Raw genomic sequence first — 27215 nt, forward strand, 5'->3', positions numbered from 1 at the left:
TAAGGCCAAAGTAAATTAGATGTCCTCATTAAGTCTGGAACCAATATGTTGAGCCTCTGGGAATGAGGCCAGGCAGGAGGCTTTTAGGCTGAGGAAGTAAAGGTGAACCAGCCTAGGTTAGAAACCCCAGGTTAAAGCTTCCGTGTGGATCGGTATTAGGATCCTGCCTACGAGTGACCACTGCTCTTCTAACCTCTAGTGGGAGGGGGGGAGACATGTATAAATACATGCAGCATAAAGTGAATATAAACAAAATAGTTAAATATAAAATAATTTGGGAAAGATAGAAGGCACTAATAGGTGGGAGAATCAGGAGGGGGTTTATGGTATGTGAAGATGGTACCGAGCTGCATCTTAACCAGAATTTAAAGATATCTTGGGTGATCAAACTGCACCAATGGATGAGATACTTTTTTTTAACCCATAAACTACAGAAAGTAGATGCAGGATGATAATTTTTATTTCAGGGTAGGATGACGGTGACATTTTTGCGTTGATTAATGTTCCTGATCCTTCCAGTGTTAACGGGGGATGCTCTGAGGTAGAGTTAAGCTTCGAGGACATTCTGGACATATAAGAAGGCCGGTGCAAAAGCAGAGAAATGGAATGGAAGATAGTGTGTCATGTATGGGAAATAGGGAGCCTCAGTTTGATTGGATTGCATAGTGTGTGGAAGGAGAGTAGCGTCTGACAAGGCTGGAAAGATGGGTAGGGGACAGGTTGTGTAAGGCTTTCAATGCTAAACAGAGGAATTTATATTTAATTATATCATCAATAGGATGTCACTACAGTTGACCACTCATCATTTGGTTCATTGGACGTTATGGACGTTGTACATTATTACTCTCTTTTCTCCCCCATCCCCATTATCCTGGAAAGTAGACAGTGAAGGGGACCGCTTAGGTGAAAAGGAAGAAGTTTGTGTATTCAAGATGTATTGTGGAGGAAAATCTGGAGTCAGCTCTGACTGGTGGATAGTAAGATGAGGGGAGGTAGAAGAGTTGTAGGTGAAGATGTCGGGACAATGCACTTTTAATGAGGACAAAACTTGATTTGCTTGAACCCTGGACCTGGAGAAAAGTTGGCCATTGTCTAGCAGTCCTAAGAGTAAAAGGAGCAAAACCCTCTCTTCCCAAGATCAATTTAGGCCTCCTCTAGTCAGCTTGTTACTTATCTGCTGCATAATTTGTCAGTCATATCCAAAAGTAAACTAGAGACAGCAAGACTACTCTTTTTGGAGTCAGAGAACCAGGGATTTATTCTCTATCCTCCCTTTCACTTTCCTGAGCATCAGTTTTCCCATCTGTTAGATGGGAATGGTACTTATACTACCCTACCTCACTGGTTATTATGAGGAAAGCATTTTGGGCTTTGTAAAGCTCGAGTTCCATGTAAATGACACTCTTGTTAATATCAAACTCCCAATCTGTAGCTGTGTTTAGGCAATGCTAATCTAACTTCTTTGGGTTAATATTTCTCAGAAGTGACATTTAAAAAAAAATTAATCTATGCACTTTGTTTTTACAGCACAGTAATTGCAGGAAATTCTTATTTCTCTCCCAACCCCTCCCTCAAAATTGAATTCTCCATTGTAACAAAGCAAAATTCAATTCAATTTCATTAAGCAAAAAAAAAAAAAAATTCTCCTTCAGGCAACCACATCTAACAATAGTAGTTCCCTTTCTGTTTGACATGAAGAGGAAAGTATGCTGCAATATTTTTTCCTTTTTTTTTCAGCTGGTCAGAGCTTGACTTCCTTCTAGAGAGTTTTCCATTTGGCTGATACAGTCATTGTGTATGTTATTTTCTTGGTTCTGCTTATTTCATTATGCATCAGTCCATGGGCATCTTCCCACTACACATATTTCTGCAAAACTCAAGTTTTTATATGCATGCTCAGCTTATTGGGTTTTTATTTCTCCCTTCCTGGATCTACTTCCCTCATCCAGTTGTGTTTTCATTGCTAGAAAGTAGGAATATCTCATCATCCAGGCATTATTTGTCCTATTTTTAAATTTCTTCTCTCTCTCTCCCCCTCTCTCTTCCCCCTTCCTTCCTTCTTCCCTCCCTTCCTCCCTTCCTGCTCATTCAATCAAAGAGCCAACACAGTGAACATTTTTAAAAGGAATTCATGCTATTGTCCCTAATTTTTTTTTCTTTTTTAAAGATCAGTCATCCCCTCCCCCCGGAATATATAAAGAATAGACACTTCAGAAATGACAGACAGTATGGCATAAAGGAGCTATAACTGGCATCAGAACAAAGAAGACCCAAGTCCTGCTTCTGCCACAGGCTGGTCTGGGCAAGTCACCTTATCTCCTCCTCTTGTAGATAACTCTCTGAGAAATAAGTTGCAGAGAAAGTGCTGACTTGTGTTGGTAGAAGGAGTTTCCTCATCTAGAAATTCTCTCTATCCATGAAAAGGCAGATCCAGTACCTGTGATGATCAAGGAAAAAGGTGGACCTCGCGGAGTTGCTATGAGCATCGAATTTTAATAATATTTGTATAAGTTCTTAGCACAATACCCGGCACGTTTTTTGTTTTATGTTTTAGTCCTTTTCATCCTACCATTTCCTTCTCCAGCTCATTTTGCAGATAAGAAAACTGAGGCAAACAGGGAAAGTAACTTGCAGCTAGTAAGCATCTGAGGCTGCATTTGAACTCAGGGCTTCTTGACTCCAGGCCTGGTGCCCTATCCACTGCACCACCTGGCCACCCTACCTGGTACCTTCTCTATTTAATGCACCACACAGCTCCCTAAGAGGCCAGGGTGAAGAGGGAGTGCATTCCAGGCATGGGGGATAGCTGATACAATAATGTAGAGATGGGAGATGGTACATATTGTGTGAGGAACTCTAAGAAAGTCATTTGGGTTGGATTGTAAAGTGCTTGAAGGGAAGTGATGTATAATAATCCTGGAAAAGTAAGTCAGAGTCAGATTGCGAAGGACTACATGCCAAGAATGAGTTCCATTGACAGTAAGCAAAGGAAGAGATATGGTGACCAACCATGATAAGAATTTCAGTTGTAATCTTTAAATAAATAGAGAGGTGCCCCTTCTATTTATTTAAAAATTACAATTGGAGTCTTACCATGACATTCTTTGATAGCTTTAGCAGACATGATGAGTTTTTGGCTAATCTCTGGCCTTAAGGGCCAGTCATGCAAGAATTCCCAGGAAAACCTCAGCCCACTCATTCCTTTGCTGGTCTTTGAACATCCAATGCTCAGCAATAGATAAACAATGGATTTCTGTGGAACAAAGTCCTTTTCTGGGCTTGTTTCCAGGGACTGAAGGTATCTTGTAGAATTGAGGGGCTGGATCTGGCAATATCCGATCTGAGTCCCTGGTAGCCATGGCGGTCTCCTTTATCTCTTCAGATTCCCAGAGCCAAGTGAGATCTGAGCTGCATATAACATCACTCAGCTCATTCTGAGATACCTTTGTTCAAGAGGGAGAGTGCTCCTTTCTGAAGGAAAAGATTGCTCCCCAAGTGAAAATTAGGGAGAAACCTTCTAGGTGCTGATAACAATCACTGTCTTCATCACCAGCTTTCTAAGAGTCTGTCCAGCTTGCAGCTTACTTGTCCAGACTTCTTACACCTTCCATAGTCTCTGCATTCTGGTGACACCAGCCTCCTGGCTACTCTCAATGTAAAACACTCCATTGCCTGATTCTGGGAATTTTCATGGGTTATCACCCATCCCTGGAATTCTCCCCCTCCCCCCCCTTATCATCTCCACTTCCTGGCTTCCCTGACTTTTTCAAGTCCCAGGCACAATCTCACCTTCTACAAGAAGCTTTTCCTCCTGCTTTCCTCTGAGGTTTTCCATAGTTCCATTCTGCCTATTGTGGAATGGTTGAGATGTTGTAGGGTAAGGGTAAAGCTTAATGTACTTTAGCTTTACTATCTCCTAAAAAAAGCAACTTGTTCAGGTCTTCCATCAAAGCAGGAGGATTTCCTGTTCACTTGAGAGACTGTGGCTAACAGGATACCCTGAAGAAGGTCCAACTGATCCCTGGGCTTCTTGGGCTTGTACTGTCCTTACCTCCCCAGTATCTTTCTAAGCCTTCAAACTGCCCGAGCCTTCTCTTGGCCAGCCCTATCCCAAGGTTCCTCACTGAAAATAAGAGCCGGGATCTGTTGTGTTTGGGACCCAAAACTAGAAAATAGCTATTACATTCCCACTATATCATCTCTCCTCCAAGCTAAACATTCCCAGTTCCTAGGGCATGATCTTAAATCTCTTCCTCATCCCTGATGCCTTCCCTCTGGGCATTCTCCCATTTATCATTGTTTAAGAATTTCTGGATTGTTCTGAATTTCTGAACTGTGCCTGGAGGCAACATTCCCACGGCTGTTCCCCTCTCATTCCAATGGAGGAAAAGGGTATTTCTTTCTCCCTCCCTGTTCCGTATTTTCACTAGCCACTTCATTTTTTTTTTTCTTTTTTAACACAGTTCATAGCACATAACACAATTCCAACTTTTGGTCAGGTGATACTTCTTTTAATGCAGTTAATGTATATTTAATGTATGTATATAATATATGTATATAATAATGTATATTTATACATATATTATATATTATATTACATATTATATACATTATTATATATAATACATATTATATATAATAATGTATATAATAATGTATATTTAATACAATATAGGCCACAAATGAATTTTTTTTAACATTAGCCAACTGAGACAGAAACAATAAATATGTATGCTAACTTCACAAGCCCTTGACCTAATTGTCTCCACATTATTACTAAGAATTTAAGGTCCCTAACTTATTGTTCTTGATCTAAAGTCCTAAGCCTAATAGCCTAATTATAGACTTCACTTGGGATGTTACCCTACCAACAATCTATAATTTAATGAATCTGGTATTAAGCTTACAAAGCTTTTGACTATAGGAAATTGCCACTAAGAGTAGGGACATTGCAGGGAAACAATATCTCCCCAACTTCATGTCAATTCCAGGTCAGAGTGGATTGTCAACTTGCATTCAGTCAGACTTAAAGTCTGCCAGGTGTCAGTGGGGAAATTGAGTCAGGAGAATCCTATGTCAGCCCAGACTGAACAGCTACTCTCCCACCCTTCCCATGAGATCACCTTTTACAATTCATACCAACATCTCACAGGCTTACTGGCATCATGGATTGGAGGCTCAGACCTCTTTTCTTGCTATCCATACCTGAAGTTAGACTCAGAAGAACAGTCAATTAATAGTTCCATAGAATCTAAAAATAGCAAGTTCCAATAACCAGGTTTCAAATATGATTATAGTTTCACTTTGGCTAAGGAACATCTTTTGAGGCAAGTCTTAAGTGGCTTACATGCCTTTCTATACATGTTTGCTAACTTTGTAAGCTCTTGACCTAATTGACCTGATTAAATAGCTATCATAAAATCAAATTTACCATTAAAACCTTAACTTTTCCATCAATGCCAAATTTTACCTGAGGTTACCTTCCTCTAGGAAATTTAGACTAAAATTCTTTTCCTCAAACTAAAGATGTCATCGATTTATTCTCAGTAATTAATTCAGTCAATTGTTTTAATACTAGTTGTTTTTACCTCACTTTGTAACATGTCCAATTTTTCTCTCCATCACTCCCCTTCTCCTGCTTCCTAATACCTTACATTCTGATGACTCCTCCCCTCAATGTACCCTTCCTTCTATCACCCTGCCCATATCCCCATCTTCTCTCTTTTCTTGTAGGGCAAGATAAATTTCTATACCCCATTGCCTATATTTCTTATTTCCCGGTTATGTGCAATAAAAATTCTCAACTTTCGTTGCTAATACTTTGAATTCCAACTTCTCTCCCTCCCTAACCCCACTGAGAAGGCAAGCAATTCAATACAGACTAAATATGTGTCATTTTGAAAAAAACCTCCATAATAATCATGTTGTGTAATACTAACTATATTGCCCTCTGTCCTACTCTATCTCCCCTTATTTTTTTCCCCCTCAACTGACCTTGTCCCTTCTCGAAAGTTTTTATTTCTAGTAACTCTCTTATCCCATTTGCCCTCCCTTCTATCATTCTGCTTACCCCACTTGTCCCCTCCTCCCCTACTTTCCTGTGGTGTAAGATAGATTTTCATATCAAATTAGTGAGCATGTTATTCCCTCCTTCAGCCATATGTGGAGAGAGTAGCTTCACTTTTCCCCTCTCCCCTTTTCCCTTTTCTCCTCCATTGAACAAGATTTTTCTTACCTCCTTTATGAGTTTTGCCCTGCCCCATTCCATTTCTCCCTTTCTCCTCCCAGTATTTTCCTCCCTCACCCCTTAATTTTTATTTTATTTTATTTTTTTTGTGGATATCATCTCTTCTGATTCAACACAGCCTGTACAATCTGTCTGTCTGTGTGTGTGTATGCGTGTATGTATGTACAATCCCCTCCACCTACCCAAATACTGAGAAAACTCTCAAGAGTTACAAATATTTTCTTTCCATGTAGGAATGTAAACAGTTCAGCTTTAGAAAGTCTGTTATGATTTTTCTTTCCTGTTTACCTTTTCATGCTTCTCTTGATTCTTGTGTTTGAAAGTCAGATTTTTTCTTCAGTTCTGGTCTTTTCATCATGAATGCTTGAAAGTCCTCTGTATCACTGAATGACCATTTATTCTCTAGAAGTATTATACTCAGTTTTGCTGGGTAAGTGATTCTTGGTTTTAATCCCAGTTCCCTTGACTTCTTCCTTTTCCAAGCCCTTTGATCCCTTAATGTTGAAGCTGCCAGATCCTGTGTTATCCCAATTGTATTTCTACAATACTCGAATGGTTTCTTTCTAACTGCTTGCAGTATTTCTCCTTGACCTGGGAACTCTGAAATTTGGCCACAATATTCCTAGGAGTTTCTCTCTTTGGGTCTCTTTTAGGAGGTGATCAGTGGATTCTTTCAATATTTATTTTGCCCTCTGGTTCTAGAATATCAGGACAGTTTTCCTTGATAATTTCATGGAAGATAATGTCTAGGCTCTTTTTTTGATCATGGCTTTCAGGTACTCCCATAATTTTAAAATGATCTCTCCTGGATCTATTTTCCAGGTCAGTTGTTTTTTCCAATGAGATGTTTCACATTATCTTCTATTTTTTCAAACTTTTGGTTTTGTTTTTTAATTGTTTAGTTTATGTCATAGTCATTAGCTTCCCTGAACTCAGTTTTCTCTTTTGAAGAACAATTTTGTTCAGTGAGATTTTGAACAGTGAGCTTTCTCCTCCATTTGGCTAATTCTGCTTTTTAAAGCCTCCTTCTCCTCATTGACTTTTTGGACCTCTTTTTCCAATTGAGTTAGCCTCTTTTTAAAGGTGTTATTTTCCTCAGCATTTTTTTGGTTCTCCTTTAGCAAGCTGCTAACTCACTTTTTCAGTTCTTCTATTGCCTAAGAACAGTTTAAGTTCACTTTGGAGGCCCTGGAGGCAGGGGCCTTGACTTCCTGTGACAGTATGCCTTGTTCTTCTTCATCTGAAAGGATGGGAGGAGATACCTGTTCACCAAGAAAATAACCTGTGGTCTTATATTTTTTTCCTTTTTTGGGCATTTTCCCAGTCAGTTATTTGACTTCTGAATCCTTTGTCAAGGGGAGGGTCCTATTGCCCCTTCTCTCCCCAGCAGCATGTTCAAAGCTGAGATTGGACTCAGCTGCTTGATTCCCCTGGGGCCTTGGGTGGGGGAGGGGGCATCACTGAGGGCTGAGGTTTAGATCAGCTGCTCCCTACTGCCAGAGGTTTTAAGCTGAACTGCCTGGACAATGGACCCAGGTTGCTTCCCAGCCACTGTAGCTGCCTGCAGTCTGCCTCTGCTGTTGTTGCCATCAGGAACCCCTTTCCCCTCTTGCCCTGCTGGGATAGCCCTCCCACACTGACCTTTGGAGCTTTTCTTTGTTGCTTGTGGGTTCAGGGATCTGGGACCCTCCCTGCTGGGAACTCTGCCTGAGGTCTGTTCAGGTCATGTTCCTGCTAGTGCCATGTGGCCAGGGCTGGGTTCTGCTCTGCTCAGCATCCTATGAGATAGACCTTTCCTGTCAGCCTTCCAGGTTATCTTTGGCTGGAAACCTTTTTCACTCTGTTGTTCTGTGGCTTCTGCTGCTCTAGAATTTGTTGAGAGTAATTTTTTACAGGTATTTCACGGGCTATGGGGGAAGCGCTAGAGTATATGCATCTTTCTACTCTGCCATCTTGGCTCCACCCCCCACTTCATTTTTGAAGACCTGGTCTCTTGCTAAGGGAATGTCTTTAGGGCTATTTTCAGTCCTAGGATTCCCTTTGTTAGATTAGCTACTAGACCCATTCACTGAACACTAGCTGTCTGAGTTTTCACCCAGCTCTCAGCCCAGACTTGATCAAGGCACTGGATCCTCCTCCCACTTTCAGAGTTGTGAGAAGTCGCAAAGCTACAATGGCCTTGTCTCCCTTCCTTTTGTCTACCTCCCCCAGGTAGGCAGGTAGGTTGATAACAAGCATTTATTGAGCACTTAATGATGCTAAGAACTAGGGATACAGAGAGAAGCAAAAAGAAAGATAGTGCCTGTCCACAAGGAATTTATGTTCTAATGGATCAACCAGTCCACCAGTAAGCATTTAAGTCCCTACTATATGCCAAGCACTATACTAAGCCCTTGGGAAACAAAGACAGGCAATAGATAGATAGTCTTTGTCCTCAAGGAGCTCACACTCTAATGGGGAAAGATAACATATAAAAGGGGGAGAGGAGGATGAGGGAGGGAGCATGGTCCTTAAAATGAGAGGAATGAGATGATCCATCTGAGCCCATCTCCAAAATTGACACACACACCCCCCAAACAAGGGAAGAGACTGGCATGACAGAAAGCTGTTGCAGCTTTTCATGAGGAGGTCCTAGGTGCTAGGGAAAGTTCCAAAGTGAGAGGGTACTGAGTGAGGACCCATCTTGCCACCTCCTCTTGATTGCCTGGGCACCCCACTTTATCACACTGGTGGGACCGCTCTCCCAATCCCTCCCAGCACTACCTAGAATACCATATGCTAATATCCAACCATTCTGGTAAAGGTTTTCTTGTCTTCTCTTTCTAACCCAAGACGACATTCTTTGGCAAACTCTATTGGCCATACTAAATGAAGCAGTCTCTAGAGACTTCAGAATCTGGATTTGGCTTTAACACTTTCCGTAATACTAATTATATATTTGCTAAGATCATCTCAGAATATAAGAGCATTAGCAATTATGCATAGATGAGGAAAAGTCAAACCCAAGAGCATTTGTAGTTGGTCTGGCTCCCCTTGCCCATATGATCGGTGCTTGGTACTGGGGTGCTATTCTGGCACAGATGGTGAGGGGCTCAAGAGCAATGCCCCCAATTCCAATGACTGCTTTTATCCTTCAGATTCTGAACATCAGCCCATCAGCTGTTGTCTGAACTGGGGCTATGGGACTTGGGACTTGGGACTTGGCATCTTTGGACTCTCCCTCCCTATTTTACAAGTTTGATTTTCACATAGTTAATTTTTCTCTGTATTGCTGGCCTGGGATACTCGTCCTGACTCTCTGTAAAAGACTGGGACATTGTGGAATTCACTGTAGGTCCTGGACAAAGCCCACTACAAATAACCCAGTTTTTTGTGTTGTATTAAGGTTTGCAGAAAGCACTTTATATAGATTATCTTATATGGGTCTCACAACCCTGTGAGGTAGGCACTATTATTATCCCCATTTTACAGGTAAGGAAACTAATACCCAAAGAAATTTAGCAATTTACTTAGCATCAAATGGTCAAGTGAGTGCCTGAGATGGGATTTGAACTCAGGTCTTCCTGATATCTGGTCCAAACATCACCCACTATGCTAGATTCCTTTGGTATTAGTTCAGAGAGTATCCCTTGAGTATAGTCTATTTGTCAAAGGCTCTCCTCACATAAAAAAAAAAACAGTAGAACCATAGATCTAAAGTCAGAAGGTACCTCAGAGATCATATAGTCCAATCCTCTCATCTTAAGGATGAGGAAACTGAGTCCTGTGGATGTTGTATTACTTATCTAAGGTCATATAGGTACCAGGTGGCAGAACTGGTTTTTGAAACCAAGTCCAGAGCCATTTTTCTTTCCACTGCCTTCCTAAAAGTCAATGTATACCTTAAGCATCTTTTACTTATCTGCATTATTTCCTTTACCTAGGGAATATCTGACCCTTCCCCAAGGGTGGTTACCAGCTCTCCTTATAAGCACTAATGCTCACAAAGCTTCAAATTCAAAGCATCACAAAAGGTGTTCTATATAAATAGTTTTATTTATACAACAAGTACACAGAAAGGACCCAGCCAAGACTATTGAGAGCCTCTTCCTCCTTCCAGTGGGCTCCTCCATCATGGGCATTTTTCTGTTTCTCGTGGGATATGAAAGGTCTCAGGATTTGATCTTCCATATTGGTTCTCCCTGCCTTGTCCATTATACCTCCAGTACTAGTTCCTTCTCCAAATTCTCTGATCCTCTGCCCTACTTTTTCTGGAGCTTCTTGGCTGACCCCTCCTCTTGTCTCAAACCACTTCTTAACAAATTCCTTCCTGACAAAGGAAAGGAAGGAGATAGAGCCAGCCATCAGGAGAAGAAGGCTTGCACCTTTGCAAAGCCCACTACATGTACTTAATATTTCATTCTTAAAGCTCTGAGTCTCTCTTAAGATCAATAACACTTAGGAGAAAGGGAAAAATCAATAAAAGTATATAGAAGCTTTCTGGGAAAACACTTAATCTATATATTGCTAATTGCTGTTGCTGAATCAGCAGAAAGAAAAATTTATTGACCTCTAATGAATTCATTAACTTATTCTTTTCAGATGCTGGTCTATAGGCACTGTGGATTCCTTGATGACAAATCTAATGCTATTTTCTTTTTTTTTTTTAAGCCAATAAAACTGGTTTCCAGATTCCCAGGCAATCTGAAACTCCAGATTGGTTTCTCATAAAGCACCAGGCAGCTTTTATTAATAGGAAGAACACATACCTGAGAATCAGGAGATTTGAGGGTTTTGGTTTTTTTGCCAGTTTTCCCATGAAATAGCTAAATAACCTCAAGAAAATCACTTCCTTTCTAATCCTCAGTTTTCTCACTGTAAAAAAATATTCATTAAGGTCCAGGATTGCACTGGAACCAGTTCAAACCAATTGTGAAATTTTCAGTGTGAGCATTTACACCTTGGAAGCCAACAAGCATTACAAATCTGGTTTTGATTTATTGCCTTGTTAATGGTCTAGGTTTAAGGGGGTGATGGAGAAAATGTTAATAATGCAGATTAAACTTAGAAGTGTGACTTGAGTCTCATTATTAAACATTTACCAGCACACCCCTGCATTCTACAACTCATTCCAGGCTTATCACCTTAGAATCAACCCTAATTTTTCCCTCTCACTCATCCTCCACCACCCAAGTCAGTTGCCACATCTTATTTAACCAGCTATCATGCATCTTTGTATCCATACCTTCCTTTCCACTCACGAGGATATAACTCTAGTTGAAGCCTTCATCACCCCTTTTAAAAAGAGTTTCTCATTTTCTTTCCCCACTTTTAATTTTTCTCTTCTTCTGCCACATAATTGCTAAATCACCTTCCTTATGTGCATAGATCTAACTACATCACTCCCTGGTTCAAAAGCCTTCGGTGTCTCCCCATTATCTGCAAAATAAAATCCAAAGCTTGTCATTTGAGGACCTTAATGATCTCACTCTAGCCAACTTTTTCCAAGCTTATTTCACATTATCCCCTTTCACAAACTCTACCTTCCAGGCAGTTACCTTCTTACTGTTCCTTGAATTCAACATTCCATCTCCCACCTTGGAACCTTTGCACAGGCGTTCCCAATATCTGGAATGCTCTCTCTTCTCACCTCTGCCCCTTAGAATCCCTAGGCTTAACTCAGCTCTCACTTCTCATCAGAAGCCTTTCCCAACCATCCTGATCAATTTATTTCTTTCCCTCCATGAATTATCTTGTGTTTACTTACCTGTTTATATACTGTATCTTCTAGTAAAATGTGAGCTACCTAAGGGCAAGCATCATTTTTATTTTTAGTCAGTAACTGGCTCAATATTTAGATATTTTTTCATTGTCCAGTCATTTTTCAGTCATGTCTGACTCTTTATGATCCCATGTGGGATTTTCTTGGCAGAGATACTAGAGTGATTTGCCATTTCTTTTTCCAGTTCATTTTACAGATGAGGAAACTGAGGCAGAATGGATTAAGTGACTTGCCCAGGGTCTCACAAACTAGTTCTGAGGCTAGATTTAACTCAGGTCCTCCTGACTCCTGACTAACTGGCTCAGCATTCCAACCACTGCACCACCTAGCTGCCCTAACTTGTCCAATTCCAATCTACTCTTTGTGTCACCCCCAGAATAATCTTTCTTATACATAAAACTGTTCATGTCAATCCTCCAATCAAAAGTCTTCATTGGCTCCCTATTGTTTTTTGGATAATGTTCAGACTCCTCTGTCTGGAATTTCTTTCCCAAGCCTTCTTTTCCAAGCTCATCTCATAGTATTGCCCTCCATTTATTCAGCCCACACATGTGGTGGGACAGAACTTTTCTTCCTGAACACATGCTGTACTCACCTTGTGCCATCTTTTCAATACTCTCCTTCCTCCTCCTCTTCTTTCCTTATTAAATTCCTACTCATCTTTTAAAGCCCAGTTCACATTACCTCCTCCTCTGTGTCTTCTCTGCTGTCCCTGGCCGATAATGACCATTCCCTCAGATTTTACATAGCTCTTGGATAACTCTCTAATGCATTTTCCATGTCATATATTTCCATGTATGACATGATAGCCTCTGGTGTCTATTACTTATCTCCATACAAAGCTGTAAGCTCCTTGGAGTCAGGCAGTTTTGTTTTGTCTGATCTTTAGTTCTCCACCTACTTTTCTGACCATTTCTTCTCTATCTTCTTTGTTGGTTCATCATCCTTATCAAGTCCACTAACTGTGGATGTCTCTCAGGACTCTCTCCAGGTCTCTCTTTTCTTCTCTATCCCATACATTTAATTATCAGCTCCATGATGGTGACTTCCCAGTACAAAAGAGTCAGCCCATGTGTAACCTATATCTGATTGCTTGCCTTTTCAATGAGTGGGGAGGGAAGGAAGGGAGAGAATTCAGAACTCAAAATTTTAAGAAATGAATGCTAAAAACTGTTTTTACATGTAGTTGGGGGAAATATTAAGTATCTTTAAAGATGACTGCCATTACACACACACACACACACACACACACACACACACACACAGAAACACAGAGTCAGACCAGCATTTACATGTCACTTTAAGATTTGCCAAACTTGCAAAGCTTTATAAATATGATCTCATTTTATCCTCACAATAATCTTGGAAAGGAGGTGTTATTATTATCCCTTTACCTTACAGATGAAGAAACTGAGACTGAGAGAGGCACATTGATTTGTCCATGGTCGCACAGCTGGTATATGCCTGAGGAAGGATTTGAACTCAGATCTCCCTGAGTCCAATTTCAGTGGTCTATCTCCAGGAGCACCTTGCTGCCTCTATAATGTGTTATCACATAGCAGATTGATACTGATACCAGAGATGTCTCCTTCCCTGCTCAGCTCCCAAGTGTTACTCAAATCAGGCACTCCTCCCGAGCATGGTCACCCTCCTTCCCCTATGGGTTCTTTTCTCTAAGAAACAATTTGACAATTATGATTCCTGGCACTTTAAAAAATTGTTGTCAGCTTTGAAGTTACACAAATAAAAATAAATGAATAAAAAGAGTGCCCTAGAAACTCCCAGGCTAAGCAGAAAGGAGAAAGATCCCAGGTTGCCGGACAAAAGCAGACCTTGAAGGTCATTTGACCCAATGTCTTCATTTTATTGATAAGTAAACTAAGTCCCAGAGAGAGGAAGCAACTTTTCCAAAGTCAAAAGCATAACAAGTAGCAGAGCCAAGATTTGAACCCAAACTCTCTGACTACAGGGACACAGTGGACGGAGCACCTGACCTGGAGTCAGAAGACCTGAATTCAAATCTGACTTCAAACACTTACTAGCAGCGTGATCCTGGGCAAATCACTTAACTCTGCCTCAGTTTCCTGGGAGAAGGAATGATGAACTCCTCTAGTATCTCTGCCAAGAAAACCCCAAGTGGGGTCATGAAGAGTCAGACACGACTGAAAAACCAAGTGAACAACTCTCTGACGTCAAATCCCGTGCTTTTTCTCTAGCAAAAATGGGTCAGAGGTCACAGGACCTACTAGATTTGTCTCACTTGACAGAATGTAAGCTCCTTGAAGGGAGAGATTGTTTTGTTTTTGTCCTTCTGTCCCCAGAACCTTACCTGGCCCAGAGAAGAAACTTAACGCATGCTATATTGATGAACTGACTGATTGACTGCATGCCTCTTCCTCATGGAAGATATTTGCATGTTCTAAGGATGACAGAGAAGGGGAGGAAATAGTCCTTCCTCCAGGCTTTGGTTTTAAAAGGATCAGAACACCACTGAGTTTAGGGCTAGAAATTATTCAATCTCACCCCTACCTGTACGGAGGATCAGGGGAGGGAGTGCAAGTGCTGGGCTCTCAGCAGACATATTTTCTGTCATCCATGTCCTGATTCTTGATCACACGTTTCCAAGCTCTGTTCCATTCCCCTGATTTTTGGTGAGCTGTTTGCACCCTGCACTCAATGTGTCTCCTTCTCCCACAGCCGGGATGCAATGCTCAGTAGGAGCCAGCCCCAGCCCCGTGATATGTCAGCACTTTGGGAGAAAAGATGATAGGGCCCAACATGGGGGTGTCCTGCCTCCCCCAGGCATCTGCCAGGCCCCTTGGCATGTTCAGTTTTGGTCAGGCATGGAGACGTGTGGCCTCAGCTTGCACCCTTGCATTTACCAGCTGGAGATAGAGCAGCTGAGAGATATGAACAGATAAAATATTCATGTTTTATAAAGGCTGCCAGGCAGTCTCAGGGTACACAGTAGGAGCTGCCTTTGCTTCCTGGGCCGTCCAGCACAGCTATCCACCCAGGCTGGGCAAGGGCACTCACATCTAAGCAGGAGTACTTTGGAGTCTGGTCCCTGCTACTATGTTCATCCCAAACTCCTGTGGGTCCGTGTAACCCCACACGTCTCCTTGTGTTTCTTTACAGTCTGGAGGCTGCCAGCATCGGGTTCATCATCGTTATCGACAGAAGAAGAGACAAATGGAACTCCGTAAAGGCATCCTTGACACGAATCGCGGTGAGTCCGCATGATGTTTGCTTGCTTTTCCTCTGCTGTTTATGATGGAGAATATGTAAGCATGCCTGCCCTGGGGAGCCTCCCCAACCCCGCTTCTCACTTTCCCATTGCCAACAAAACATGTTTCCCCCTTCTATTGGAAGGCAAGAAGCTGGGGAATGTGTCAGCTTTCAGGCAGAAAGGGTTTTCTGAATACTAACGACCACTCACTTAGATCCTGGGTCTGGTTAGACAGGGACAGAATGACCAAGATGAACATTTCATTTATGTTTAAAAAACAAAAGGCATGACAGGCATGCCTTCCTCCTCTGATTACCACACAGACCCTGTCGAGTTAGGAGGTGAAAGTGGACAGGTGTGTGGACGTTGCTCTTCTGAGTGTCTCGGAACAGAAGTTGGTGGCTGGAGGGGAATCAGGAAGAACTCATTGAAATCCTGTCTCAGATCCTTACCATGTTCTCTGACTCGAAGGACACGGTGGATAGAGCATCTGGCCTGAAGTCAGAAGACCTGAGTTCAAGTCTTCTGAAGAATTGGGGGTGACCCTGGGCAGGTCACTCAATCTCTCCACGCCTCAGTTTCCCCATCTGCAAAATAGAAGGTGTTAAATTCTAAGGGCCCTTGAAGTTGTAAAGCTATGACCCTATGCTCATTTCTTGTAAGCTGTGTAGCTGTGTTGTTTTGTTAAGTCAGTGTAATTCTCAATTTTTCTGTTCTTTTTCGGTCAAATTCACCGGGAAGGGAGGTTTATTGAAAGGTTTCTTCCTACCATTGTGCTGGAAGTACATTCTGATGCTCTCAAATATGCTCTGCCTGCCCCTTGTCTGGATCCCCTGCCTTCCAGCTGCCCCTCCTCACTGTTCCATTTTTCAAAAAGGATTTGTTTTCTTAAAGTTTGAGCGACAAAGGCCACAGGACCCGACTGGCAAGGTGGAGTGGTTGGGGAGGATGAAGAGACTTTTAAGCTCATTTTAAGCACCACCTGCAGTGAAATGGAGTACTATAGGACACCGAGAGGACGGGACCAAAATAAATAAATTCATTCCTGGTAGATTTGGTGTTTCTTTCTTTCATTTGTAGACAGAGTGGCTAGACTTGGAGTTAGGATGAAGTGTTCAAATCCTGACTCAGACACATACTAGCTAGTGTGACTCGGGGCAAGACACAATCTTTCTCTGCCTCAGTTTCCTAGTCTGTAAAATGGGGGTAATACTAGCACCCACCTGCCAGGGTTGTTAAAAGGATCAAGTGAGATGATAATATATGTATTATGTATTAAGTATGTGATGGGCACATTTCAAGTGTTATATAAATGCTAGCTGTTAGTATTGTCTATGATTTCATTGCTGTAGAGAATTCTGATTGGAAATGCCTTCCACCTATACAAGTTAATTAGACTGTTAAAGGGTTGCCTGGGAAACTAAGGGGTTAAGTGACTTGCCCAGGATTCTCATTCCAAGAATAGTCAGAGATGAGACTTGAATCCAGATCTTTCTGATGATAAGGTTGGCCCTCTCTCTCTCCTTCTTGTATCCTAATCTCCTTTCTGTTGTGCTTTGGGATAAATAGAATTCCAGGTAGTTATAGTGATAGGACTTAACAAAATTGCAGGTTCTTCCAAAGGTTGTGGGCATGCATGATGTAGGGTAGGAAGTCTTAACTTTTTTGTGTGTCATGGTCCCCTTTGGCATTCTGGTGTGTATGGACCCCTGCTCAGAAAAATGCTTTTAAATATCTAAATTAAAATGCATGAAATTACAAAGAAAATCATTATATTGAAACCTAGTTACCGAAATAGGTGGGGGTTTTTTTTTGTTTTTTAGCCTTAAATGTTTTTTCTTTTTCCAAATGAATATAAACATTTGAATAATTTTTAAAAATTTATCAAACATTTTAAAAAATAAATTCTCAGACCTCAGCTGAAGAACCCCTGTTCTTAAGAGATTGGGGGAGGGGAGGGGAACGCTGCTTCTACCCTGACAGCTTGATTCCCTGAGTCTATTTGCGGCTGTAGAATTATCCTTTCTAGTGACTCCACCCACACTTGGCATCTTGAAGATACAGCTATGGGCTCAGAGCTTCCTAACCATTTTCTTACTCATTTAACCCCAAGACATGTAAGATTTAAAGAGCTGGCTGAAGTGGGGAGGGAATGGATAGGGAAAGGAATTTCTTTTTCCCTCTGGAAGCTCCTAGCAGAAGAATTGGGTAGCGAAACAGGGCTGATACTCTCTGCAGAACATTCCTAGGTGTGGTAAATTGTAGATGGGTGTTGGCAGTTTTTCTGTGTTCCCATACCATTTTAAGAATTCTCTAGCAGGGTTTGCCTGCCAAGGGACACCTCGCTCCCTCCAGATCAGTGGGCACCTGGTCATTTGGAATATGTCAGCAGCCGTGGTTCTAGTGATTATTTCTATCTTCTGTCATGGATCCTCTCACCTTCAGCAGCTCCTGCTGTTGGGGTCTACCCAAGAGTCCACTGGGGTGAAAGACCTCTGGATAATATTTCCCTTTACTCATTAGTCTCCTGCAGAGAATGAGTTCAGATTTAGCGCTACAAGAGACCTCAGAGGTGAGGTCTCTCTATTTTACAGATAAATAATCTAATATTCAGTGAAACTAAGAGATTTATCACAGGTCAAATAGGTTTTGAGTGAAAGAGCCAAAATTCAAATCCAGGTCCTCTCACTGGGGATTGAACATTCTGTGTACTGCACCATTTTGTGCACACCTTTTAAACATGAAACCATAATATAGCAAACACCTCCAATTTGTGACTGGGTACAAATTGTTAACAATAGCTACCGTGTTTGATTGGTTGGAGCCCTGCACTTAGCCCGAGACATTGGGACTTCAGCTTCTCTGTACCCAGAATTCCAAGCTCTGCACCGGTAGACAAAAGCACATGGAAGTGGGATGGTCCCTATCCTCAGAGAGCTTACACCTGACAGGTAGATGTAATGATGATGTCAATCAGGAAATACAAGGTAGTCTGAGGCAGAAGAACGCATTAACAAACCACAAGGTGTACAAGAGCACTTCATACCTAGGAAAGGAGAGGAGGGGAGCAGAAAATGTTTAAATGCAACTTGAGATCTGCAATTCAATTCAACAAACATTTATTGTCTACTACGTGCCACTACTACATCTACAAATGCACAATTGAGAGTCCCCACCCTCTAAGAATTTACCTTATACTAAGGGAAGCACCCCAAATCCCCCCTATATCCCAGAGATGATTTCATTTGTCCTGTCTCTTAGACTTCCGTCATACACATCCAAACTGGGGGAACGTCCATTTGGGGAACAGCCCTGGGTTTCTCCTTTAATTACTCATGGTTCATTTCAGGGCAGTTTGCATCACCTAACATGAGATTCAGGGTACACAGGCTCTTGGATGGGAGATGCCCTTCCTCATGGACTTTTTCCATTATTCCAGGGAGCATTTCCAGGAAACCTGCAGCTCGTCTTTGTCCTTCGGCCATCCCGCTTTATCCAAAGGACCATCGCTGACATTGGCATTAAACTCTATAGAGATGACTTTAAAATGAAGGTACCGGTAAGCACACCCTTCCATCTTCCATTTTCTTTGTCAAAATTTCTGTCTCTGCTTCTCTCATCTCCTCTTCCTTCCTCCTCTCTTCTCTTTTTCCTATTTCTTTTCATCCTCTTCTTCCCATCCTTCTTCCCCTTTCTCATCCTCATCTCCTCCTCCTCATCCTCCTCTCCCTCTTCCTCTTCCTCCTTCTTCTCCTTTTCCTTCTTCTTCTCCTTCTCCCTCTTCTTCTTCTCCTCCTCTTTCTTCTTCTCTTCCTCCTCCTCCCTCTTATTCTTCCTTCATCTGTTCCTGTCTTCCTTTTTTTATACACCAAATCTTTCACAAGTGTCTTACAATGAATATAAAGATAAAATATGACCCCTGAAGCTAAGAAAATTATCATCTAGTTCCAAAGACAAAACAATATGCACATAAAAACATTATTGACAATCCGAAGCAGTATGTTAGGTGCCAATGGCTTGGTCTCAGTTCATTTCAATTTAACACATATTTTCTGAGTGCCTTCTATGTGCAGGGCACAGTGCTAAGTAATAGGGATACAGAGAGAAAGATAAAAGTAGTCCCCACCCTCAAGGAGTTTGTATTCTATTGAGTGAAATAAAGTGAAATAAAGAGACAATGTGGAGTAGTCAATAGAGAGCCCACCTTCAAACCAGGAAATCCCTGTCTCTGACACATTCTGGCTGTGTGACTCTGGGAAAGTCATTTATCCCCCAGTGTCCCAGAAAATGCCATAAAAGACTCATTTCGAGAGCAGGTACAGATCTGCATGAATAGGAGGTATTTCCTGACCAGGATTTCCCTATACCAATGAAATCACAGGTCTACACAAAGCAAAAAAAACAAGTGATTTAGGAGTTTGCCAAAGAGAAAGATGCCTTTGACTTTGGAATGCTCATATGTCATGGTGGGCCTTGGAAACTGGGTGATAATGACACAGGCAGAGAGAAGGGGGGCACATTTTAGGCTGGGGGAGGGGTGGAGACCTGGCTAAAGTGGTGAGAAGTGAGGTCTGGAACATGTGTTATATCAGACTGAAGACTTTGGAATTGATCCATGGAATTTCTCAAGTTTTCCAAGGAAGTGTGTGTGTATGTGCGATGAAAATTGTGTTTATAGGATTACAATCCCCAGGATTAATGTGGGGATGATATGATGGGGGTGCAGGGAATAGAGGAACCCTACAATTGCTTCTAGCATTATGTGAAGGATATAGAACAATAAAAAGTGGTTATGCCCTCAGTAACTTAGATTCCATTTGTGGAGATGAGACCTACCCACAGGAGATACTTAGCAATCCAAGATAGAGTATGTTAGGGGACAATAGCATGGGAGTAATTCAATTCCATTGAATTCAGTTCAGTTCAGTAAACATTTATGAAGTGGAGATGGGAAGGTCAGGTAACATGGCAATGAAGCAGAGGAGGCAGATTTAATAATCTGAAGTTGAGCCTCCATTGATGCAGAGAGCTGGAAAGTGAAAAGGCAGGGGTGGATTTGAGAGCTAGAAGGAAAACAAGGGACAGCCCAGTGATGAGTGGATGTTGGGGCCAGGGTTTTTATCCTCTTCTCACTTCCCCTTTTGCTTTGGGGAGTCTTTTATTCCCCTTTTGGTTCATTTATCAAATGACTGGTTCTGTCCCCTTTGGGATTAAGCCCACCTCAGAGTATATTTTCCTTTTGCTCCATTCTCCCCCTTGCCAAAGAATGTTCCCCCATCTGGGTTTAAGAGCTGAGATGAGAGTTAAAAGAAATGTAGTCCAGATGTTTCTGATTCAGTTGTCCTGAACTCAGCAAAAAAAATGGTTTAAAAAAACCAGCCTTTAACATGCAGGAAACTCATGATACTTTCCATGAGCCACTCAAGCCTTGTTTTTTGTTATAAAAATGAGGACTCAGTGCCTTTTGCCAACCCCTCAAGCTCCCATCCCTAGACGGCTGGGATCTGATACTTGGAAAGATTTGGCCAAGTTCCAGATATATTCCAAATGTCTTCTAGAAAGAGGATCCTTCCAAGTGGCGCATACATATATAAAGATGAATGTCTATAGATAATTTTCTTGTTCCTTGGTGACTCTTCACTGGGAATTGAAAGGAACTCTGTCATCCTGATGACAAGCAATTTGTCTTTATTGTTGGCTAGTCAACAGGCATTTGCTCAAATGAAATTCTATCTGTAATTTGATTAACACAGTGTCAGGCACAGAGTAGACATGTAATAGAGGCTTATTCTCTTCTGTTCCCCATTCAGTAAGAGCCCACTATGTGCCAGGCACTATGTTAAACAGTGAGAATACAGAGAAAGGCAAAAGACAGTCCCTGCCCTCAAGCAGCACATAATCTAACGGGGGAGACAACATGCAACAACGAGGTAGAAACAAGACACCTAGAGATTAATTGGAGATGATCAGTAGAGAGAAGGTATTAGTATGAAGGGGGAATTGGATCAAATGATTTTACTGCCTTCAGCTACTTTTGATACAAACAGCTAGAATTCTCACCCCACAATGCATTTTATTAAAAATTAAGTCTGAAAGTCCAGCATTGTGGCAGGAGGACTCACCTTATCATTGGAAAGATGATAGAAATTATAAGCAGAGTTGGAAGAGTCCTTAGAAACGAACTCATCCAACTCTCTCATTTTACAGATGAGAAAACTAAGACCAAGGGAGGTCATAGGACCACAGATCTGGGACGGAAAGGGACTTCAGAGACCTTCTAATTCAGTCTTCACCTCATTTTACTAATGAGGAAAGTGAGGCACACATGAGAGGATCACATAGTAGCAGAGAAATGATTAGAATTCAGTTCTTCTGACTATAAATTCATCATTCTTTCCCCTGTATCACTCTTGCCACACTTATGAAGGTGGCTAAGTGACAAGGCCCTAATTTATTGTCTTGGAGACTTTGGGGTGAGTGGGAAGGGGTGAGAGTAGAGTTAGAGTGGTCTGAGGGGTTCAGAGATTCTCCCAGGATCACATTGCTGGTCTTGATCCTAAATGTTCTAGGTTGCAAGGCCAGCCTTCTTACTGTCCACTGTACCATGGGATAGATGGACAGATGGACGGACTGATGAATGGATGAATAGACAGACAGACAGACAGACAGACAGAAAGATAGATAGATAGGTAGATAGATAGATGGATAGATAGATAGATAGATAGATAGATAGATAGATAGATAGATAGATAGATAGATAGATAAGTAGGTAGGTAGGTAGGTAGATAATAGAGACAGAGACAGAAACAGAAAGATAGAGGCAGAGAAACAGGGATGGGAGCAGCCAGCTATGCTGGCTAAACCACTACTCTCTTAGATCCTACCATGCTGGAATTCTAATATGTGCCAAGAAGCTCATCTTTAGAGAACTGGTCAACTAGTGATGATACTTTTGGCCACAGCTACTCATGAAATCAGGCTGATAAGCCACTGAAGGCTTATGGTCTCCAAAATTGAACAGAATATCCTAAGTTAAGGATTCTTGAAGCATATGTGAATCCATATACACATACTGCACATGTGTGTTATTGCTCAGGAGAGCAGCTCCCAGTCTCTACATAAATCACACACAACCAAATCTTTTTTAAAAAACCAAAATTAGATTTTATCATATACCACCACATCCATCATCTGTATTCCCTTGTGCGCTAGATCCTCTGTTTTTCACTACTGGGGTTTTTTTCCTTTTTAAAATTTCCATCACAAGGCCTGTAAGGTTTGGATTCTTTTTTTTTTTTTAAACTGAGTATGTGAAGCTAAGGCCCTAGAGAACTTTTGTGATGAAATTAGGCCCCTCCCTATGTTGAACTCTGGCCTCCACACTCTAAATTAAAATTCCTGTGGAAACCAAGACAGGGGATACCAGGTGGAAAGAAAAGACTGGTTTTCATCAGTCATGAGAGAGAGTCCATGGCCCTTGGCATTCCCTCCTGAGTCTGGCCATCGGGGAGAGCTGAGTGAACAGCCTGGATATCTCTGTCAGGCAATAAGATTCCAGGCTCTGCTGGGAAAACTACATCTGTTGAATAAGACTTTGTACACCCAGCTTCTAAGAAACCATAAGGCGTCTCCATGACAACTGCTTGGCCTCCCTCCCTTTCCTGGATGTAGAATGCATTTTTAACTTGCTAACATCTTGTCTTCAGCCAGAAAAATTCTTATTTTTAGAAGAACCACTATCCAAAAGTAATTAAAATAAGGGAATGTGGGAGAAGCACATAGATAAGATCCAATGAGGTGGAGGGAAGGCATAGACACAAGATGTAGAGGAAGAAAGAATTCGGGAGAAGGAGACATCTTGGACCCTGCTCAAGGACAGGAGAGAAGAAGGTCCAGTCTAGTTCAGGAGAGGTGGAATCCATTAGAACCACTCTGGTTGCCTTAAATCTGACCTTGACTTTGAACCTTTGGATCTTAACTTATCTCCCTCTGGCCCCACAGAGGAATACTGAGTTAGCTTAGGAACTTTGGCCAGATATAAGGCAGGAACATTTTCCAAGTTGTGTTCTAGGAACCTGTGTGGAACCTTATGAAGGAGGATTTCCTGATGATATTTAAGTGCTGGTCATAGGACTAGAGATTTAGAGTTCAGGGGTCATGTAATCCAACCCTCTGATTTGACAGGTGAGGAAACTGAGGCTTAAGGTCTTTCAAATCAAAAGTGTCAATGTCAAAGCTTCTTAATGTGTTACAAGAGTATCTATAAGGAAGGTGAGAAAGACTGTCTATAAACCAGGACAAAACCAAAGAAAACTCCAGGAAACCTCATCAGATATAAATGTACTTTATCCTTGTCTGCTAACTACCCCACCCCACTCCCCAACCTCCATTCCCATCCCAAAGCAGGCTTCACACCAACATGAAAACTGAGTACTTGTGTACATAAAATACTCTCAATTATCTACAGGTCATATAGAAAAAGAGATTTCTAGAGGTCCTCAAATTGAGACCAATCCCCAAGCTTCACCAGCCATTAAATCAACCTTATTTTCATCACACTTTTTCCCAGGGCTGCACAAACCAGAATATCAAGTTCATCTCTCCTCTTGCTTTTTCATAGAGAGCTATGTCCTCGAAGCCTCAGCTTTTTTTCCTTTGAAAAATGAGGATGATCTTACCCCTATAATTACACACCACTACCATCAAGGGTGCACTGAGGCTCAAATGAAGTAACCTATGGAATACAACTGGTAAACCTTAAAGTGCTTTAGAAGTATCTATCATTATCATTATATTCTCCCTGACTTAAGACTGCATTTGTTTTAATACTTAACAAAAAATTAGTATAATATTAATGTTATTAATAATGTTAATATCTGCATATAATACCTTCCACCTCTGAAATATGAGATATGGAATCATATATGTATGAAAAATTATCTTATTGTATGCGTCCATTTTTTCCAGTATAAAAATAGCTTTAATTTCTGTTTCTGAGCTCCAACATTTTCTAGGGCCCCTTTTGATATTCCTCTAACCTCCAGATGGGCAGTTGTGGCTTCTATTCTATTTCAAACATCTGTAACGGGGCTCACAGGCATTATGGAGACCAAGTAAGGGTTGCCGAGCCGGTGAGGCACATGTCTGGTTCTATGGGAAGTGTCCCAGACCAGTCAGCTCCCCAGTATGGCAGAAAAAGCACAAAACACTGCCTTGGTGATCTAGGGCAAACCACTGAAATTCTTTGGGCCTCAGTTTTCTTATCCACAAAGTGAAGGAATCGGCCTGGATGGCTTCTCAGGTACCTTCTGGCTCTAGCTGTGTTAACTGAGGTTTTTTTGTGAGCCTCAGTGCCTTCATCTGTACAATGGGAGGGTTGGATTATGATCTCTCAAGTTCCTTCTGGCCCTCTCCATATTTTGATCCTCCATATCTGTGGGTGAGTGTTTCATAGCCAAAAGGTTTGGGGGAAGGCCTCTGGCCAGTAATACCAGAAAGACTGTCATTTGCAAGAAATCAGCAGAAAGGCAAAAAGAAAAGGGGGAATGTCAGAAGTCAAAGATTAAATGAAAGGAATGTGCTTTGAGGGAGATATGTTTTGTAGGTAAGAGGTTACTGTGAAAGAGGTTTGGTTTTTTTTACCTCAGATAGTGAATGGGCAGTGATTTGGGGTCATAATAATCAACTGACCCACCAATGGGCATTTATTAATCACCAAACCATCCACCAATGAACATTTGTTAAGCACCAGTACTTGACCTTGAGAAATTTATCTGGAATAGAATGAAATAAGCATTTATTAAGCAACTGCCCTGTGCCAGGCACTGTGCCAAGCATTTATAAATACTATCTCGTTTGATCTTCACAGCAGTCCTGTAAGATAGATTCTATTATTATCCCCATTTTTTACATCTGAGGAAGCTGTGGCAGACTGAAATTAAGTGACTTGCCCAGGGTTACGGAGCTAAGTGTTAGAGCTGGATTTGAACTCAGGTCTTGCCGACCTCAGGCCCAGTGCTGTATCTATCCAGTATGGCCCCACCTAGCTTCCTCTTATCTTCTATTGGATCTGTCTACTGTGTATTGTTGTGGAATGAAATAATTTTGAAAGAGCCCTGATAGACTCTTTCCCTGTTAGAATATAAGGTCTGTGAGAGCAGGAACTATTTCGATTTTATTTTGCATCACTAATGGCTAGCACAGTGTTTGGCACATAGTAGTGACCAAATGCTCACTGAATTGATTAATTCATTGATTAAGCCCCCTGATTTAGGGTTCCAATAAAGGGGTTTCTAACAGTAGGACTATTTTTTTTAATTGTGAAAAATCTCCCCTTCCTCTTCACCCCAGTAGGAAAATCCGTGTGTCCAGTATATCAGTGTTTCTTTAAAAGGTTAAGAAAAAGTTGCTGTTTTCTAAACGTACCTGAACATGTCCTAGAGTCAACTCTTTCTGTCCCTTTGTTGGCCTTCTCCTCTTAGGTTTGGGGGTGTCAACAAATTTGACATGGATTTTGGCATCCACAGCATGGGTCTCTTTTCACTAAAGTCCTCCTCCAGGGGGCCAGCTAGGTGGTGTCAGGAGGACCTAAATTCAAATCTAACTTGACACTTATTAGCTGTGTGACCTTGAACAAGTCACTTAACTCTGATTGCCTCACCTCTCCCCTCCAAAAAAACAAAACAAAAATGAAGTCCTCCCCCAATGCCTTCTAGCAACCCAGAGGTGACACTGGCTCTCCTTGCCTCAGAACTTAAGCTTTCCCCAGGACTAGCCTTGAGATGCTCATCAGCAGATGGGAGGTGGTGAATAGGTGGTGAATGCCTTGGCAATTCTTAAAGTCCAGGGGCTTAGTAAAGGGGAGTGGGGAAGGGGGAGGGATGAGAAGTTGCCACAACAGAGAAGGCACAGATCGGGAAGGATGGAAGCCAAAGTCTGGTCATCATCCATTCAGTCAGTCAGTCAGTCAGTCAGTCAGTCATCTCAAGCTAGCATTTATCAAGCACTTACAATACACCAGGTACTGAGTCTATTGCTGGATATCCAAAGATGAAGAATGAAACCAGGAAATGTTTCCCAATTGGAGACTCCCCTGAAACTGACCCGCCTCAATTTCTCCTTTTCTTTTGGGATCAGACTGGTGATTGAATTGGTGTTGAGAACTGGTAAGGTCATTCCCTCTCTCAATGCAGATCAGTCCCTGTTATCTGGGGTAGAGAGAAACGACGTGCCCAGAGTTGCACCGTCAGAGGCATGGACTTGAGTCCAGGTTTTCCTGAGTCTGAGGCCAGCATTCTTAGATTCTCTGTTGTGGGTGCCCATCAGAGTTGTTCATTCATTCACAAAACTTCTGTGATGGATCCTGAGATAAATGATGAAGGGATTGTTTTTTATTAAAACATGGGACGTAGAAGGCGCTGACCTTGGTGTCCTGAGTTCCTGGCTCCTCACCTTTTCTTGAGCAAGATGATGCTTTGTCCCATCCAGGGGTGGGAGGCACTCATATGGACCTATGGAGTTATCGGGGGATGGGGGGGAGGATGAGTTCATATTCATCCAGTGAATACGATGGAGATGTCTGGGGGGAGAACAAAAAGCACCCAAGTGCTCTTCACTTAAAGGAAGACAAACCACTTCCCAGTGTCTGAGAGAAACACTTCACTTGTGTTTTTCTTTTGGGGGGATGGGTTGTGTTTATCCCCGTAGATCATCATGCTGAACTCTGTTTCTGACCTCCACGGCTACATTGACAAGAGCCAGCTGACCCGGGAGCTGGGGGGGACTCTAGAATATGGCCACGGACAGTGGATACACCATCGAACGGTGAGTACCAACTTGGGTGAAGGGTCTGTCCTTGAAGGTGCTGAGAGATGAGGGAAGGAATGAAGGGTAACAGTAAACAAGAATAGTGATAATATTGGCAATAATAATTTAATATTATCAGTCATAATAGTCATGAAGATAGTAATGATTATATA

The 27215-nt window shown here is 41.8% G+C and overlaps 1 protein-coding gene across 2 annotated transcripts in view; it reads left to right on the plus strand.

Moving 5' to 3' along the window:
• MCF2L2 (MCF.2 cell line derived transforming sequence-like 2) overlaps positions 1-27215 on the plus strand; it is a 352924-nt gene that overhangs the window by 105437 nt on the left and 220272 nt on the right. For both annotated transcript variants that reach the window (XM_072618349.1, XM_072618350.1), the window contains exons 4-6: positions 15147-15237; positions 18677-18796; positions 26944-27060. In XM_072618349.1, the coding sequence (XP_072474450.1) occupies positions 15147-15237; positions 18677-18796; positions 26944-27060 (328 nt within the window). The remainder of the gene's footprint in view (positions 1-15146; positions 15238-18676; positions 18797-26943; positions 27061-27215) is intronic.

Source organism: Notamacropus eugenii, chromosome 6 (assembly GCF_028372415.1).
Source record: "Notamacropus eugenii isolate mMacEug1 chromosome 6, mMacEug1.pri_v2, whole genome shotgun sequence".
Taxonomy (NCBI): Eukaryota; Metazoa; Chordata; class Mammalia; order Diprotodontia; family Macropodidae; genus Notamacropus; species Notamacropus eugenii.